At 43.5% G+C, this 20,104-nt stretch overlaps 1 protein-coding gene across 1 annotated transcript; it reads left to right on the top strand.

Annotated features, from left to right (window-relative positions):
• Positions 1–18,856: 18,856 nt before the first annotated feature.
• On the top strand, positions 18,857–20,104 carry LOC111960946 (relaxin-3 receptor 1-like). Its single transcript, XM_023983100.2, has one exon. It carries the CDS (start codon positions 18,857–18,859, stop codon positions 20,060–20,062), a length of 1,206 nt encoding a protein of 401 aa, XP_023838868.2. The 3' UTR covers positions 20,063–20,104.

Raw genomic sequence — 20,104 nt, 5'->3', positions numbered from 1 at the left:
ATTTTAAATTCACTGTCTAGTGATATGAAGAACCATTTCAAAGTAGAGYAGTGTGGGCAAGAGATAATAAAGAAATATTCCTTCATTGTTGACAAAGATGGAATATGGAATCTGTCTGATATACAAAAAGCTTGGGGAAAAATACAGAGAATGTCTAATTCCTTGACACGGTGGTCTTTAACTGTATTAGCCGAAGTAAGAAAACAMGATGAGAAATTCTTTCTGGAGAATCATGACAGGACATTGAAGAGAGATAAGGATAGTTTGAAAGCTCTTGGTGAACAGATCAAAACCTTGAAAGAAGAAATTCAACAATTACAGGCAAGGGTCGTAAAATCATACTTGACCCCTACCTGTGGACCATTTGTTCCCTCAATCTACCCTCACACTGAGTTGTGCAAGGATGAAGGGTTTCCAGCATCTGGTCAGCATGGCCTGGCTTTGAGTCAACAGATACTGACAGCGGTGACGAACAATGTCTTGGGCCAACACAGGCTGTAAAAGGTGATAAAGACAAACCTCTGGTGACAGTAATCCCACATAAATCATCTCCAAAACAGTTGGATAAATGTTCAAAAATGTTGAAACATCCGCGAGAAGTTGGTATGAAAACATGGGATCATTTGAAGCGTTATAAGAAACTCTACAATCTACATTCTTATGACGGGTTACAGTTATTAGCCTTTGTTTTGACTGTGAACATGGTGTTCTTGAAGAAAAGGTTAAGAGAGCTGTGGGTGGTGAAGAGCAAGATGTGGCCGAWYGATGGAGAGCCATACATGTTTTCCTTAAAGGTCTGACCAATGCAACCACCAATTGGGGAGAGATAACCAAATGTGTTCAAAAACCAAAATAACCATTTGTGGAATTTGAAGAAAGGTTTAGAGCAGAAGTGGTTAGACACAGTGGGTTACCTGACATGGAAGATGAAGATGCTCCATTTTTGGAGGAATTGAGTGTAATCATTCATTAGCTGATGCAATCCATACATGATGATTTGCGAAAAACTTTTGTTTCCGCAACTAATGACTGGGAGAGACAAAACTACGGCGACATCATCGACATGTTGTCACAACAGGACAGAGACATCAATCAGCATAATAAACCGGCTGTTATCAGAGATGTCAGGTTCCGAGTGAAACCAATAACATTATTAGTTCAGTAGAAGAGAAACCTGGTGTATGTCATTATTGCAGGATTTCTGGTCACTGGCAACGAGAATGTCGGAAAAGAAAACGTGTTCTTATGGTTTCCAATTGTATAGAAACCAGAGTTTGGCCCCTAAGACAAGGTTCCTCCCATCAGCTGTCCACACCAGAGACATCTTCTCCCTGGTACCTCATAGTACACAAACACCAACACATTTTATGGAATGCAGGCTGTAGGTTTTATCACGAAGCCGTCATAATTAAATTGCTAGCGCAAAGCCCCAGAGGCCCAACTCAGTCCCACAGACACAGATGAGAGAGTACCCATCAAAGCTATTCAATACATAAACAGTACTAAAACATAATCTAGTAATTTTTCTACCATAACTGATGTTTCTCTTTGCTTATTTCAGCTGTCCTTGACATAATAGGGACTTGGTCTTTTACCAAATAGGGCTATCTTCTGTATACCACACCTACCTTGCCACAACACAACTGATTGCCTCAAACGCATTAAGAAGGAAATATATTCCACAAATTAACTTTTAACAATGCATACCTGTTAAWTGAAATGCATTCCAGGTGTTTACCTCACAAGCCGGTTGAGAGAATGCCAAGACTTTGCAAAGCTGTCATCAAGGCAAAGGGTGGCTGCTTTGAAGAATCTCAAATCTCAAATATATTTTGATTTGTTTAACACTTTTTTGGTTATTACATGATCCCACCACTTTCCTTCAGAGTTCTCTATTGTGAGTGACAAGCTATTCTATTTATGTGCATTTATAGGATTAATATCTCAAATTGGAATGRTGTGAAGTAGAAAATCAAGGTGACATCCAATGGTGATGTCTCAAATTGGAATCTTGTACAGCAAATCAATATAGACGCAAATTGACAAATGAGAGATTTCTATTTCACCCTGCTTCAGACATATAAGATTGCAATCAAGCCATGTCAACGGACAAATCTGCTCAAAATGGATGTGATGATTCCATTGAAGAGCAAAAGCCACTTCACATGATTGTATCACTGTATTAGATCCCTCCGATATGGTATCCATCTGCTCGGCAGGATACATTTCGTGTAATAATTTCAGATTAGTCCCATGTACTGGGTAGTGCTGTGGCTGACCCCATTAAATAGCTGCTGCTCCATTACACCCAACTGTTCCTTTTCTCAGCTCATTCCAGAGAGGAGTCACTTGGTAGGAGCTCTGTGTTAGTGTGTAAGGGTTTGTCCTATTTGTCTGTGTCTTGTCTGTCAACCGGAACCCTCAAGGTTAGCCTTCGGGCTCGGGACCACCCTTACAAGCCGCGGCACGCGGCTAAGAAGGATGGGCCCTGTCAGTCCTCCTGAGGTGCTGGCGGACGCATGAGCCCCCCATGGAGTGGCAAGCACATTAATGTGCTGGAGCTCAGGGCGGTTCGCCGGCTTGGAGGGGAAGCATGTCCTGGTCAGATCAGACAACACCCGTGGTGTATATCAATCACCAGGGTTGACTGAGATCACGGCACCTCCACGAGATGGAGAGGGTCACGAAAGTGCTTTGTAGCCGTTCATCTCTTACTCTTTCAGGTCCTGGTTTGAGGTGAGGCACCTTGCCAACAATCTCATTGTCAGGGAGGATCATGGCAGCCACCATGGCATCCATCACCGGATAGTGGTCTAGCCCCAAGGACTCTGCATCCATTAGGAGAGTCAACGGCCTGGTATGGTTGTCGCAATGGAAGCGCCCTCCCATCTTGCTCCAGTATTCACGGATAGCTAATGCTAACTTGGGGCAGATGGGTGCTTCTTCCAGCTTCTTCCATAGACGGTGCTTCTTCCAGCTTGATATCAAGAGTGGTAGCCCCCGGTGTTGCTTCCGTCACCACCGGGGTCCTCTGTAGTGGTGCTCCCACCTACAGATGGCGCTGTGGACTGGGTTGATCTCTGATATGCTCGGAACACTGAAGCACTGTCATCCAACTACAACTCGTCTCCAGCATGGAGAGAGAGGGCGTTGTCGCCATCATCATCCCCCCCGTAAAGCATCAACTTGCTCCCGCTGGCTTTCCGCCTGACGTTCGAGGTGGATCAACTCCTCAGACAAAATTAGTTTGGAAGGGGTGGTCCCACAGCGGCCGAAGGGGTGCTGCCACGACGATGCATCACCCCAGAGGGGGGACTACAGTCATCAGATGGGGAGGACTGTACTGTGGCCCTCATCCCCTCCAGGCATGCTAAACGCATGCGTTTTCCAAAGGCAGTGCAGGCCAAACAACTACTGGGTTCTCTAACCCCTCTCCGTGCGTGATCTAACCCAAGACAGGTCATGCAGGCAGAGTGTGCATCCCCCATAAGCAGGGGTACCCCGCATCTCTCATAATGAAACACCATAATAGTTATGTAGTTTCTCTGTGAAATTCAAGCTAAAAGTGTGACATTACTACGTGTCTATAGTAGTATGGGGAGTATACACTGCGCAATACTGTAAAAGTCAGATACTACAGACCTACAGTACCAGCCTTAGTCTCATCTGAAGGAGAGGAGATGGGAACATGGTGTGAACTGCCTGATCGTGGGGGGAGGAGCACACAAACTCACACATGTTAGCTCAATCTTTGCTTATACATGTGGGTCGGCTCTAACTCACGCCACGTTATAGTTTATTCTACTATACGTGGGTGTGTTGGCAGGATATAAGGAGTGTGCTTAGTCCTGCAGTGGTCTGCTCTTGTTAAACTGGCTACTGCATAGCTCATTCACCGTGGAACACACAAGAGTCTAGGCAGGATGGTTACACCCTGTGAGCGATGAAACGTAGTGCGTCTAGAAACACATGACTCATTCTCCGGGGAGAACTGTAAAACATACACAGACTCCCTATCTTACGGGGTTAGGAGCGGTCCCGAGCKCGAAGGTTAACCGGGAGGGTTCCGGTTGACAGACAAGACACAAACAACTAGGACAAACCCTCAGCYCCACAATACTGGCCAACCAGACTGAGTATTGCCCAGGTTGATACACTGTCACAAGTAATTAAATACAAGGACAAAACCCACACGAGATGGCACAATCCAAACTGAGTGGGGGGACAGCAGAGCACCCAGATGGAGATGCTAGCTAGCTGCGGGTATACTTCTGCGCTTACACACTCTAACACAGAGCTCTTACTAAGTGATGTATATCAATCACCAGGGTTGACTGAGATCACGGCACCTCCACGAGATGGCTTGGGAGCTGTTGCTGTGGGCTCAGACCCGCTTAGCGTCACTGTGGGCCGTGCACATTCTTGGGGTCTTGAACTGGGCAGCGGACATGCTTTCGAGAATTGGCCCGTATTGAGCAAGTCACTGGTACTTCCTTCCCCCGAGTTGTGTGATGTACAAACGGTTTTACACTTTTTACAATCACTGCTTGATCCCGGCCCGAGCGGCAACTACTTTGAGAGTGTATTTGGCAGCAATTTCGGTGTGCCATGACGATGGCCCAGAAGGACCCATGGGTGGCCACCCATTGCTCTCCAAGTTTATGAAGGCAGTTAGACGTCTGCGTTAGCAAAAGCCTGTACGGTGCCAAACTGGGTCCTTGAAGTGGTGCCCTTCTAGGCCATCCTTCGAGCCCCTGGGTTTAGCGTCTTTGAAGCACCTATCCATGAAGGTGGTATTCCTCTTGGCTATTACCTCTACTAAGAGGGTTACAGAAATTCATGCTCTTTCATTGAGCGCTGAATGTTTCCCGAATGGGTGCAGACAAGGGGAGTGTTATCCTCTGGCCTAACCCCTTTTTCTTCCCGAAGGTCCTGTCTGACAGACATGTGAATCAACCCTTACATTTGTCCGCATACGCACCTCCAATGGCTGCGAGTGGGCTTGGTTTTTCCCGACGCGTGCGGTGCCCGATGAGGGCACTAGACATTTACGTTACACGGACTAAGATAATACGACAGTCGGATCAGCTGTTTGTGTGTTATGGTCAGAGAGGTCTGGGGAAGAGCCTATCGATACAGAGACTCTCACATTGGATTGTGAACACTTACTACAGCATATCAGCTGGCCGGACGGCCTTCGCCGTCTGCTGTGGTGGCGCATTCTACTAGAGTAGAATAGCTACATCGTGGGAGTAGCTACATCGTGGGCTCTACTTGGAAGAGTTCCCCTTGATGAAATTTGCGCCTCGGCCAGTTGGGCGTCGTCTAGCACTTATGCTAGGTACTATCGAGTCAATGTTGCTGCCGCCAACCAGGTCGGGACTGCCGTGTTGGGTGTTGCCTCCACTTCCCTGGAGGGGATGGAGGGACACAGCAACCATGACTGCCCTGAGCTCAGTCCTACGGTATGTTGCTCTTGTCTGGCCATGCCTAGTTCACAGATMAATCTGGTATTGTGCTACCATATTGGAATGATTCAAAACAGTGCTACCTAACGAAGGTTACATATGTAACCGCGGTTATGTGAGCTTTTGGATCACTCCAATCCTCTTTGTCCGTGATCTACGGCGCATCGAAAAGGACACAAGGTGGGAGTAGTGTTGCGGCTGCTATTTAAAGGGGTTAGCCACAGCGCTACCCGGTACAAAGGACTACTCTGAAATTCTTACTCGAAACGTATCCTGCCGAGTGGCTCACATAACTGTGGTTACATACATAACCTTCGTTTGAAATTATGGGTAATTTTTTAACAGTACAATGTTTTCCTTGTCATAACCTAAATATGTCCTCATCACAAAGAGGAGAGCACAATGCAGGTGCAAAAAGGGAACTAGTGCATTTCACCTTGGGATGTGATGTTCAGTCATTCAGGAAAGTGTAGGCATTCCTTATGGTTTGTATTTATGTAAGAAGTAAGATAACATGGCATCTGAAAAGCTCTCAAGGACACTGTCACGCCTATGATGTCGCTGGTCTACTAACCACCGGTCCTGGCAACCCACATTACGCCAGTGGTGGGCCGTCAGGGCCTGCAAGGCCTTCTCTGCTGGCCTAAACATCATCAGAATATACAATTTTTTTTAAAATATATTTTCCCACAAATATGTATTAAATTATTCCCCAGAGTAAGAGTTATACTCTTCATTTCATAGCTTTCCTCTTGGTTGCACTGCTTCCAGCCCCAGGTTGAGATTTGGAGTGCTGGTCTTTATGTTAGATCTTTTATCCAATCATATTCAGCCATCATGTGTTGCCAGGGGTCTAAAATCTGCCCTCAGGCCTTCAGAATCAACAGTGCGGGCGCTTGTAGCTTATAGTGAATGGAAATMAAAKTTTWGTGTCAACCAATCAGCTTTAGAGTTGGCTATTGTACGCCTGCTYGCTGGCTCCAGTGTTACACAGGAGCCAGCTAGCAGYCGTAGMGCGTSCACGTCRTTTGATTGGATTACCAATATTGAGAGGCAGGTCCTATGGGCAGGTCTATGCAGATCTAGGAAACTGAATTTGATAAACGAATTAATTCGCGTACTACTAAGCTTTTTTTTCAACCCACAATGGCGGAAGGAGGAGAAGATATCGATTTGGTCGAGGATATAATTATAACGRCATTCTCAAGACMAACTTTTCAAGAAAAGTTAGACATTGTAAGGAGAGGTCGCCCGACGCCACAAAGCCTGTCACAGGCGGGAAAGCCACTTTCAAAGTTTCAACTACGWGCGCTGTCAATGGCTCACAGGCTCCGAGAAGCACTGCAAACTGTACTGCTGGGAATGCCTATTATTTGCAAGTGATCGATTGGGTGTTTGGAGCCACACTGGCTTTGCACACTTGAGTTGTCTAACCAAGGCAGCAACGAGACACCAAAGTACGGCTGGGCACTTACAAGCAATTGTGCTTTTGAAAACTTTTGGGGACACCGGAGTGGATCTGCAGCTCAACTAACAAGCGCGCAGGGCAACGGAGCAACGGAGCTGCACAATGAAAAGGTGAAGGGAAATATTGAAAAGACTCATTGATTGTGTCATGTTTTTGGGTAAACACTGTTTACCCAAAAATGTCAATTTGTCAATTTCAAGGTGACGCAACGCCTGGTTATACTGCGTTTCTGTCTAAATGTATAGTATCTAGAGCCATGTCATCATAATGATGGTAATAAGTGGTGGATTAATTCGGGTGGGACTGTGTAGTACCTCACTGAAGGCCCAGGCCCCAGGCCCACGGCACGCCACTGCATTACGCACACCTGGCAACCATCATTAAGCACATCTGCTCCCCATCGTTACGCACACCTGGACTTCCTCATCACCTTTATTACGTTCCCTTTATTTAGCCCTCAGTAGCCTCAGTCTTCAGGCAGTATTGGTTTTGTTTTCATGTCCAGTACGCTTCTCTTGTTTTGTATATCTTCATGTTCCTTGTTATTAATCTCCCCAACTGCACTTGCTTCCTGACTCCCTGAATCTGCGTTACAGACACAAAGTAACAAACAGGATTATGAAAGGGGAGCACCATGGCCTCTATTTGAATTGTGTTATCTTTTTCTTATCACACAAATGCCATTTAGCTTGTTGTGCTTTCATAAAGGTGGCACACACGTAAGCATTCACTACATAATTCTCACGTAGCAGGCTAAGTACTAAGAACTAGTGGTAACAGCTTGTTCCTTTTGTAGCCTTGACAAAGCAATGGAGGAAGTCATGTGAGGCATGAGCTGTTAACAAATTCACATTTTCCAAAGGCTTGTTTATCAGCTGCATTGGGTATCAGGATTGGAACATGATGCACTTGATTAATATTATTTTCTCATTAAAATACTTAGTGTTCCGACTGTTTTAGGGAAAGGAAAATAAAAAAGTTGAATTAAAAGATTATCAGTAGCTTAAAATGTTTAAAGGGCAGAGAAACCCAGAGTTTCGAGTTCAGTGCACCTGACGTGGAAAGTTTAAAGTCTTTCTCGCAAGCCCCAAATCCAACAGTTGAGGTGCAGAACTATTGTAGTTATTGAGGATGACACAGGCCTTGAACCAGTGACCCTATGGATAAGGGGTAAGTGTAATACTGTACCATAAAAACACAGGTCTCATGGCTAAGGCAATGGTAGGCTGAACACATGTACAAGAAAGCTACACTTTTATCCCTCTCCCTAGAAGAGTTCCATGCACAACAACCAATGCAAACAAGGTAACACGGCCTGAGAGAGGACTATCCCACTACTCCCACCAATGTAGCGATTAAGAGAGAACTGCCAGGGCGAGACCCTGTGGTTACGGGGAAAGTGCAATACTACCTGGGCCATTAAATCCTGGGCCCGTTCCTGTACCCTAAATGTATATTCACTGACTCTACAATGCCACTGTCTAGGAAAATAACTAACAGAAATAACATGTTTGAAACAGGTTGAAGGAATCCATCAACTAAATGGCAGCTATACTACAGCAGCTATACATCAGGGGATATGGGATATGTTCGCCTACCCCCGACTGTATCTGTCATCGGCGAAAGATCCTGGTTACAATGGGGGCTAATGTTTGCATAACGCCAACATGTGACAGCTGGTATATTTGCATGTCTAGTCTTTCACGTAGGCAGTGAAATATTACTGTGAAATTGAAACTGGAGATAGCATACCCATTGGAAAGACTATAATAAGCTACACAATCCACCTTCTACGGCTGCACTAACGAAGTATGGACTTTCATAAATCAGAAAATAGATTATGCTTCTGCACAAAAAAAGTGTTGGTGTTTTTTTTCTTCAAATACATTATTTTCCCACAATCCCTTATTTACTTTTTTACTCAAGTATATGTGCATAGGAGTACAGATCTGACTTCTCAATAACTTAAAAATACACAATTAACAAACGTATGATTGGTTATTAGGCTAATCCGATTATTAGAACACTTAAAATGCACTCTGCAATAAAGGCCTACCATCCTTTGTGAAAAGATTTAGCCTGTTTTATAAGCCTATAACATCCTCACTGTCTGGTGCACGAAATCAAAAACATTTTGAAGCTGCTTTGTGGTGGAATGTTGATGTGTACATGCGCTGTCCTTTCAGCACCTGAGCGTGACTACAAGAGGGAAATCATGCCATCAAGGAGCTGGTTTATTCACTTTGCAAGCTATTTTCTTTATCGTTTGTAACACAGTTGATCCATACATCATTTTCAACTCCACGTCATGCATCTCCTCATGTTAGTTGATACCGTTTGGACCCTGATTAAATGCTAAATTATGCAGTGCCTTAGACCGCTGCGCCACTTGGGAGGCCCTGGCCAATGATTATAATGGCGATTTTGATCCAACCATTAATTCATACAAATGTTGTGCCCCTGTCTTGAGATGATGGAAGTTCAATATGTACTTAGGATGTAGAAGGCTAATGTTAACTAGCTAACGCATTTTAGCCAGGTAGCCTAGGACAACAAAAGATTAATGTGTGTACTGTATGAAAGAGTGATAGACTGTTTCGTCAACATGAAAGAGATGAGGATGGCATTGGTGTTTCTCTACAAGTAGGGTGAGTCAAAACGTTTTTCTACTTGCACAAACTCGCATACACACACACACACACACACACACACACACACACACACACACACACACAATCCCCTGACATTTTTGACACCCCCAGTTTTATCATTGGAATGTGATACAAAATTCAGCAACGGCGTGCTTTAGGACCATGCGGACGCTGCCGAGCAGTCGGGTGGGTTGTTTGGAATGTTTACCTGACTGGATTTAGGACACATGGACACCGCAGAGTGGGCTGACAGGCTGTGTGAAGGCAAAGCTTCTGGAAGGCTGACTGGAGCAGCATGGGAGAGTTAAACATAGTGTGTACATGTTGCGCTCTTTCACCAAGTTGTTAAAGGAACCAGAACGAAAACTGGCTACTCTTTAGTTGACTGATGTAGCTGGCATTATACAACGGGTGGGTCTAATCCTGAATGCTGATTGGTTAAATGCGCAATCCACTGTCTCATCAGCCCAGCCAGGCAAATTATACACTTGATCTCCACTATAAAAAGCTTCTAGACATTATCTCACATTTAGTTTAGACTAACATTCAGTTTTCAACACTGGATCTGATCTGACGGATTCACTGAACACATATGCTTAATTTTTAAATAATGTCTAAGTGTTGGAGTGTACCCTTGACTATCCATAAATAAAATAAAAAACAAGAATATTGCGCTGCTTGGATTGCCTAATAGAAGTAATTTGAAATTATTTATACTTTTGATACTTAAATATATTTTTTGCAAATACGTCTACTTTTGACACTTAAGTATATTTAAAACGGAATACTTTTTGCCTTTTACTCAAGTAGCACTTTACTGGGTGACTTTCACTTTTACTTAAGTCATTTTCCATTAATGTATTAATGTCGACAAGTATGACAATTGGGTACTTTTTCCACCACTGTAGCTAATGTAAGCCAACTTTTGGCCAGCTCTCGCTATAACGGTTCATCAACTGGCGAAAGCTTGCCAAGTTCATTTACTTCTGAAACGGGACAAAACAAAGGTTACAAACATGTCCATACAAACAACTACTGTTAGATAGCGATATCAGGTGGCTATTATTACTATCTSACAGATAACTAGAGGCCAGAGCTGACCTGGCTGTTGTAGCTACTCACTAGTGTAGCGTATTCATTCACCTCAGTTGAGAGGGGATGAAACCTTAGCTAACATTACATGTTAGTTACAATACTAGCTCAGCACTACAAATAAACAATAGTTTCGTTTTTTTTCTGTTCAGTTAAACAGTAGTTACCTTAAGTGATAATGCCCGAGAACTCGTGTTTGGAGGATATATTGACACATGTTGTTCGTCGAGGGCCGGCAAACCTGCCAATATATCCTCCAAACATCAGCTTCGAGGGCATAATCACTTTTATACAATGGGTTACCAATATATTCAAATAATGATTGACATATTTTCATAAAATGTTTTATTATGATTAATTTATTCATACTATTTCATCCTTCCACAATTTATAGTCCCAACACAAATCCAGGGTTGCTACCCAAGCCGGCTGGTCATTCATTCTATTGGAACGGTTGCCAGAGATGCGACCCAGTCGTTCAGTCAACGTTTTATCCCTTGCTTGCTAGCTAGCCAACTACGGCTAACTTACAGTCACGTTAAACGTATAAAAATAAATAACAACAGTAGCAACATTTGCATTTGGTTAAGCTGTTTTTTTGTGACATATATTTGGATACATCCATCACAATGAGCTAATGAGGCACGATTTCGCCTGGCAGAGAAAATATGCTCCCTCGTCAGGATACTGTTGTGCAGAGGAGCTAGCCGACAACACAGCTAACACAATCACTTCAAACTGAAGCTGCAAAGACTGCAAACTAGCTGCACTTCGTTTCATTTTACCTTTTTTCAATTGACATTTCTTTGTATATATCCATAAAAATTATGCCAGCTAATTCATGACCCCTACACGTTCATTACTATGGGCAGCTGGAGATCGAATTTGAATATTGAAACAATGTTGCAAATGTTGGAGAGACAGACAGTAAGGTTTATACTGAGGGGCCGTAGTCCTGTTGGAAGGTGAACCTTCGCACCAGTCTGAGGTCCTGAGTGCTCTAGAGTAGGTTTTCATCAAGGATCTCTCTGTACTTTGTCCCTTCATCTTTCCCTCGATCCTGACTAGTCTCCCAGTCCCTGCCGCTGAAAAAAATCCCCACAGCATGATGCTGCCACCACCYTGCTTCACCGTAGGGATGGTGCCAGGTATCCTCCAGACGAGTACAACTTTAATGCTGCAGATATTTTTGGGTACCCTTCCCCAGATCTGTGCCTCGATACAATCCTGTCTCGGAGCTCTATGGACAATTCCTTCGACCTCATGGCTTGGTTTTTGCTCTGACATGCACTGTCAACTTTGGGACCTTATATAGACAGGTGTGTGCCTCATGTCCAATCATTTGATTTTACCACAGGTGGTCTCCAATCAAGTTGTCAAAAAGTCTTAAGAATGATTAATCGAAACAGGATGCACCTGAGCTCAATTTCAAGTCTCATAGCAAAGGGTCTGAATACTTATTGTCACGAACCTGCTCAAAGCCCGTAATAAAAGGGAGACAACGTGGAGATAAGGAATAACAAAATATATTTATTAACTAAGTACAATATACAATGGTGTGTGTAATCAGTAATCAGTAGTGTAAGTGAGTGTTTTGCATGCATGAATGTGATAATGCAGGGTGTTGAAAGGTGCTAAAGCAAACAACCAAAAACCACCAAGATACACAACAAAATCTGTAAAGGTGTCTGCATGGAGAGAGTCTCTTCCATGACTGGGGAAGTGGTGTATTTATCCTATCACACAGCGGGCCCAGGTGTTTCCTATGTAGCTGACGACCCTCCCAACTCCGCCCACCGGCATCCTAATAAGGAAACAAGAACAAAGAGAGAATACGGAAGACAGAGTGGGAGGGTCGTCACATTATGTAAATAAGGCATTTCTGTTTTTTATTTTAAATAAATTTGTCAACATTACCACAAACCTGTTTTTGCTTGTCATTATGGGGTATTGTGTGTAGATTGATTTTTTATATTTTTTTATATCCATTTTAGAATAAGGCTGTAACGTGACAAAATGTGGAAAATTACTTTCTGAATGCACTGTATGTGCGCGTTGTGCCTTTTCCTTTTCAATAGTGATTAAAAAAATTGATTCCACTTCGACTCACGTTGCTTGAGCGGCCTCCACTTCCTTTCATTATCTATATTTATTTACAGGCACTGTGGTAAACTACAGTTTCATCATATTTAAGTTAATTTAATATTCAAGTTAATTAACTGCCACGTCGTGATTATCTGTATCGTGTAGGCAGGCTACTCTATTTCAATGAGACCACACATACAGTATTAGGCACACTCTCATGCCCAACTAGGAGAGTTAGGCTACTGAAGTTGAAGCAGTGAATTCTGAGTGTGTGAATAATGCAATAGGTAGGCTAATGCATACAAAGCAGAAAGAGGACCGTTTCAAAATAATCTGTGGGACAACAAAAATATTTTCATTGTCCGTCCGACCGACCGCCCGCTCCCGCCTGTGGCATGAAAAATGAAGACTGAATGATCTCTGTCGAGACCCGCAGGTCTCGCAGGCATCCCGTGGGAATGCAGCCCTCTACTGCAGTCAGTACACAACACTATGCTCATCGTGTTTTAGAAGGATCAGATGGTGACAGGGGTCAGACAGCCAGGGAAGACTAGTCTACATAGCTCAGGTGAATTTTGCAGTATGTTCAGTGAATGACACAAAGTTCCATCTTGAATTGATGGGTAGACCTAAAGTAGCTACAGGATAGCAGCTTAAGCTTAAAGCTACAGTCAGGGATCTGAGAATAATGGTCATTTCAATTATTTAACCATTGATTCTATACTTGGATAATATAATGTATAATTGTACACCAAGGTAATTCTTTGTCATGCCTCATTTTAGAAGGATCAGATGGTGACAGGGATCTCCGCAGGGTCAGGCAGCCAGGGAAAACCAGTCTGTGACTGAGGTGAATTAATGCAGATGCAACACTTTATTCTCTCTGTCCACCAAACAATGGACAAACCAGATGCTGTTTTAAGGCCGTCTGACAAACCTCCAATGTTTATTTCCAAACTGTATCAAGGGTTGATAGAGGCTTTTCCCAATGACACAAAACATGTAAAACAAAATGTGAGGAAGACCTGAGAGACGCTATTGATGATGATGAATGGATACACATATTATTAAAATGCCCAGTCATGTTCATATAATCTCAGACATGAATTAATGCAGTTTAAGACCATCCATAGAATGTACTATATGCCAGTGGAACAGAATATCATGCACTCAGAATTTGTATTATTCTGCTGGAGGAACATTTGCATATGTTGTGGTCTTGTGAAGGCTGGCTGTACTCTGACAAAGAATATATTATTTTATCTCAACATGTCTACAGATTCTCCTTTTTCCCTGTTTTTGTTTGCTTGGAAATGTTGATACTGGAGACTGTTATCAGAAGAAACTGTGTAACCTAGCATTTATAGTGGCTAATAAATGCATTGCCATTAATTGGAAGGTTGGTCATCCTCCCACAATGCTTTGAAGAAATGTCAAGTTATGTACAGTATCACCAGTATCACTTTGTTTTTAGATTAATGGTATGCTATGCAACTTTAATAAGGTCTGGCTGAATGCCTTATATGGAATACTGTACGYCAAAAGGAGTCTGTATTGAAAACATGCCCATGAGAGATACCTATTTAGACAATCCCTATCTGCTGGGCTGCTCAGTCCTGGCCCTGGCGGTCTGCTGTACTGTTGTCACTCTGGCTTGGCCTAACACACCTGAAACCAATAATGAATGTTTCACTAAGATCCTAAAGCTGAGTGGGGTGTGTTGTGTTGTGGCGCTACAGGGCCGTGGACCCCCAGGGGCAGGACTGGGTGACCCAGCTATATTGTGAAAGTAAAAAGAACTCTACAGTACTATTAGGCCTATGATATGAATTATATGGAGGGTGTACTGTTTCTGTGTGTTATTGTGTAGGTGTATGTGTGTTTTAATTCAACTTTTGTTTTCCAAACCTGTCCCTTGAGACCAAGGCTGTAGCCATGGAGTCAACATTGGGGGGGGGGGGGGCAAATCTGCAGGGGGATCCCACCTGCAAATGAAATTTGAAAAAAAAATCCGGATGGATATGGGCTGTAGCCTGACCGGTGTAGCGCTTTGTAGGTTTGCGGATATGAGGCATCTGAATAGGTTGTAGGTCCAACTTTGTTGCCATAGCAGTTGCTTTTGCGAACAAGACATCAAAGTGCTCCTCCGTTCGCTTGTCCTGCATGCTTGTTTTGACATGATCCACAGCCTCCAACATGCCTAAAAAGGTCTGTTTCCTAAGCTGCAGGGTGTTCAGGCACTCCAAATCCCCCATCAGGTCTTCAGCCATTACAAGGCCGAGCACAGTGTTCCCTTTTAGAAATGTTCCATGAAGACCATTATCCTTAGTTCTTCAACGACTGCCAGCACTGACTCATACTGGCTGAGAACTGAGCGGATGGCAGAGGTGCGAACAGTCCACCTGGTGGGACAGAGAGGTTTGAACGAGGTGAAACCTTGCTTTGATTTAGCGATTTCTTGGAAAAACAACTTGAACTTGCCAGATTGATTAAAGAAGCCCCCCAATTCATGAACCAGACCCATTGAATCTCTTACTAGTGGAGAGGCTACACAGGCAGCCTGCGTAACTAAGTTCACACAGTCTGGACCACAGTGACAATACATAGCCAGCGGTCGTTCTTTCCTTAAAATGGCTTGCAACCCCTGCAATCGTGCTGCCATGTTTGCGGCACATTCATAGGTTTGTCCTCTAACTTGGGACAGAGGGAGCCCTAGCCGCATCATCACATCACATGCCATCTTGGCTATATTTTGCCCTGTCGTTGATGACACTTCGTAAAGTCCATGAATTCTTCCATCGGTTGTAGATCTGCATCTACAAAGCACAAACATATTGACTCCTGATATATCCTGGTTGCCATCAAACATATTGACTCCTGCTCAACTCCTGATATATATTGGGTGCCATCAATGATAAGTGCGAACCGAACCACTGGCATTGATGTTATTTCTGACACAATTTCTTTGACGATTGTATTTCCCACCAGCTTCAAAATGTAGTTTTGCATTTGGGGACTGATGAAATCTAAGTTACCTTTCAGCCAGGTGGTCAGCTCTGCATTGCCCTCTGCCTTGTACTTTAGAAGCTGGCTGAAGTTCCCACTCTCCTTATCAACGCTTCGAAAAGCCTGACCTTGCCGTGCCAAGTACTTCACACCCCAACAATCTTCATAAGATTTCTCCTCGCTTGTTGCTGCCGTCTTTCAAGCTCAKGTGAAAGTTGCACATTAACAGGCTTTGGCTCCTGAATCTGAGTCATCGCAGCTAATTTGTGACACTGGCTGTCTTTATGCGCACTAAATTTCCGGTAGCGTCCCACCTGGCCAACATCCGGTGAAATTGCAGAGCGAGAAATTCAAACTACAGAATTATAAATATTTAACTTTCATAAAATCACAAGTGTAATACATCAAAATATAGCTTAAATTCTTGTTAATCCAGCCGCTGTGTCATATTTCAAAAAGGCTTTACGGAAAAAGTACACCATGCGATTATCTGAGGACAGCGCCCCGCATACAAAAGCATGAAAAACATATTTCAACCAGGCAGGTGCGACACAAAAGTCAGAAATAGCGATACAATAAATGTCATACCTTTGATGATCTTCTTCTGTTGGCACTCCAAAAGGTCCAAGTTACATCACAAATTGTCCTTTTGTTCGATAATGTCCTTCTTTATATCCATAAAAACTCAGTTTAGCTGGCGCGCTTCAGTCAATAATCCACCCAGTTTCCCTCCATCAAAATGCATACAAAAGGAATCACAAACGTTACTAATAAACTTTTCCAAACAAGACAAACAACGTTTATAATCAAACCTTAGGTACCCTAATACGTAAATAAACAATCAAATTTAAGACGGAGAATCGTTATTGTCTTTACCGGAGAAAAATACCAAAGAACGCGCTCTCTGCCGCGCGCTTGGAAACACTACAGCCAAAATGGGAGCCACCTATAAAAACAACTATTTCTGGCTCATTTTTCCAAATACCAGCCTGAAACTCTTTCTAAAGACTGTTGACATCTAGTGGAAGCCCTAGGAACTGCAAGCTGGGAGGATTTCGCCTTATAATAAAAGTGACAGCCATTGAAAACAGTGGTAGGCTGAATTTTTCTTTGGGGGGATGGTTTGTCCTCTGGGTTTGCCATATCAGTTCTGTTATACACACAGACATAAAGCCTCCTTCACTCACACCGCCAAACATACCCTAGTAAAACTGACTATCCTACCGATCCTCGACTTTGGCGATGTCATTTACAAAATAGCCTCCAACACTCTACTCAGCAAACTGGATGCAGTCTATCACAGTGCCATCCGTTTTGTCACCAAAGCCCCATATACCCCACTGCGACCTGTATGCTCTAATCGGCTGGCCCTCGCTACATATGCGTCGCCAGGCCCACTGGCTTCAGGTCATCTATAAGTCTTTGCTAGGTAAAGCTCTGATTTTCTCCGCTCACTGGTCACGATAACAACACCCACCCGTAGCACGCGCTCCAGCAGGTATATCTCACTGGTCATCCCCAAAGCCAATATTTTTTATATCAATATATTGGGGAGGGACATTTTGAGCGTATTTGATGGGGATGTCCCCCCCTAATATACATTCTAATTACGGCCCTGCTTGAGACATAAATAAAAACATGGGAAGGAAGTTGTGTTGGGGAGAGAGTTTAGTTATAGACTAGACTGGTAGGGGTCGGGCGTGTAGGCGGCTCGGTTTTGCTGAAATTTGATATTGAGGATGTCTTAAAGACAATCAAAAGTTGTCTTTGTACTTTATTTGTAAGAGTTGTTCATTTGTTAGGCTATTGGTTATAGGTGTATAGTCAATTGATCGATAATATAATAACACTCTTAACTAAAAATGTTTATTTTTAATTTACAATATGTAGAATCTATGAGAATAGAAAGGTTCAGAACTTTTGTGAAACTTAACAGCACAGTTGAGAAATATATAGCAAATCAAAACTGGATGGTGTTCAGAGATAGATGGGAGGGGTTGAGTGGAGCTGAAAGATGGGACTAAAAAACAAACAAAAGATAACAATTGTAAAATATACTGTGTCCACCCACTTCTAAAATCAAAGTTGAGCCCCTGGACACGCAGACAGAAATCAGAAACATGGACAGCCACATCATATTTAGCATACCTTGCTTGCACTAAATAGTTTTTGGTATCTTTTAGTTGTCACTGTATTAGACTTGGCAGGGGTTATTTCATGAAGTTGAAATGTTGAAGTTGAAATGGTGCTGGAATAGTGGAGGCAGCTGCTGTTTTCTTTGAGACTTGCGGTAACTCTCTGTAGTTCTAAATCAATAGTTGTTTAGTGGTCTGAAAATGTCGGAAACGTGAACTTGCTTGACTATGCTCTAGGTCATGTAATTGTTTGTTACTGTACATGCAATATGCTTTGTGGACTTCACTGGACAGAGTTTGCTATCCGGTGTTGTGATAAAACAAAGGTGTGGTTGAATTTATTCTGCCACTGTGTCTTCTTATTATCTCGGCGTTTAGATAACGGTCGCAAGGCATATGAAGTAACAGGTTATAGATCAAACAAGCAATTATCACAACACATAGGTTGTGTGTGTGGGGGGGGCTTTCCCTGTAATTTTATCCATGAACCGGGGTTTACATTTTAGTTAGGTGGGGGTTAAGTGCCTTGCTCAAAGGCACATGGACATATCTTTCACTAAGTAATCTCGGGGGTCTCGAACAAACGACCTTCCGGTTACTGGCCCAACGCTTTTTTGCTAGGCTACCTGGTTGAATTTCCCCCAGTCCCTTGTGATACGTTGTGTTCCTTGCTGTTCCTTTACCTTAGCAGGCTTGAAACACCCATGTCAATCAGCAATCAGAGGAACGTTAACCAATCGTTGCCTATGGGGTGACGCTTCCACTGGCACAGTAGGCTATTTAAAAGCCAGTTTGCGGTCAGAGCGCACGGACCATCATTACATGAGAAGATGGAGACTTTCAGAAATCGGTTTTGAACATATGAAAAGTTTATGCTACCATACCATGTTTGCAACTATGTATCTTTAATTGTTTTTGAATATATTTTACGTCTGGAACGAAATAGTGGATATGCAAACGGCACTTAACTTGCTGCTCGTAAAAGCACCTGCCTTGCCAAGAATGGGGGACACTTGGAACCATAACATCAGCTCTTATAACCGGTCCTCTACGGACCCAGACCGCTTCAGCAGCCTGGAGGACATAGATATGACCGCCGACGGCAGTCCAGCGCTTCGAATCATGATATCAATCGTGTATTCTGTGGTTTGCGCAGCGGGTTTGGTGGGGAATTTGTTAGTCGTTTTCTTAATGAAAGTGAGACGAGGAAGAAAAAGGTCCACCATACACTTTTTTGTTCTTAATCTGGCGATGACGGACTTCCAGTTTGTCCTGACCCTGCCTTTCTGGGCGGTGGACACTGCTCTGGACTTCAGCTGGCCGTTTGGGAACGCGATGTGCAAGATCATTCTCTCCGTCACTGTTATGAACATGTACGCGAGTGTGTTCTTCCTCACTGCTATGAGTGTCACGCGCTACTGGTCCGTTGCCTCGGCTCTAAAGGACCGCACTAGACACAGATATTGTTCGGTGAGATGGGTAAGCGCAGGTCTCTGGGTCTCTGCCACTGTGGCCACCGCGCCAACGGCTATTTTCTCCAATATGACAAACATCGCTGGGGAGAAGCTCTGCCTTTTGCGGTTCCCGGAGGGCCAGCACTGGCTGGCTTTATATCACTTACAAAAAATCATAATTGCCTTTGTTTTCCCCATGCTCATAGTAACCATTTGCTATTTGATGCTCCTACGATTCGTTCGCCTGAGGAGTATGAACAACAACCATCCTAAACGGAGTAACAGAGTCACTAGATCCGTTACCATTGTGGTTCTTTCATTCTTTTTGTGTTGGATGCCAAATCACGCCATCACTTTCTGGGGCGTCCTGGTCAAATTTAATGTGGTGAACTGGGACAAGTCTTATTATATGGTTCACACCTATGTTTTCCCTGTGACCGTGTGCCTGGCACATGCCAATAGTTGCTTGAACCCAATTTTATATTGTCTCATGCGAAGAGAGTTCAGGAAAATGCTGAAGGATTTATTCTGGCGGGTTTCCTCACCTGCGAACAGCTGCCAAATACGTCCCTTTTCTGCAACTCTAAAAGCCTCTGTCCACGGTGACACCCAAATACCTTTGAATGTCATAGACACCGACCTCTGTCCACTGTCCATTGTAAATGGTCAATGTGACGCATTAGCGGAGGACAGCCAACCATAAAGGTAACTTAATGCGTAAAACCAGAGCTCTAAGCCGCTTCGT

Source organism: Salvelinus sp. IW2-2015, linkage group LG4q.1:29 (assembly GCF_002910315.2).
Source record: "Salvelinus sp. IW2-2015 linkage group LG4q.1:29, ASM291031v2, whole genome shotgun sequence".
Taxonomy (NCBI): Eukaryota; Metazoa; Chordata; class Actinopteri; order Salmoniformes; family Salmonidae; genus Salvelinus; species Salvelinus sp. IW2-2015.
This window is presented reverse-complemented; position numbering and strand designations above follow the sequence as displayed.

Bases quoted from the DNA above. Each gene is read 5' to 3' on its own strand.
- LOC111960946 (XM_023983100.2), top strand. From the start codon at position 18,857: ATGCAAACGGCACTTAACTTGCTGCTCGTAAAAGCACCTGCCTTGCCA.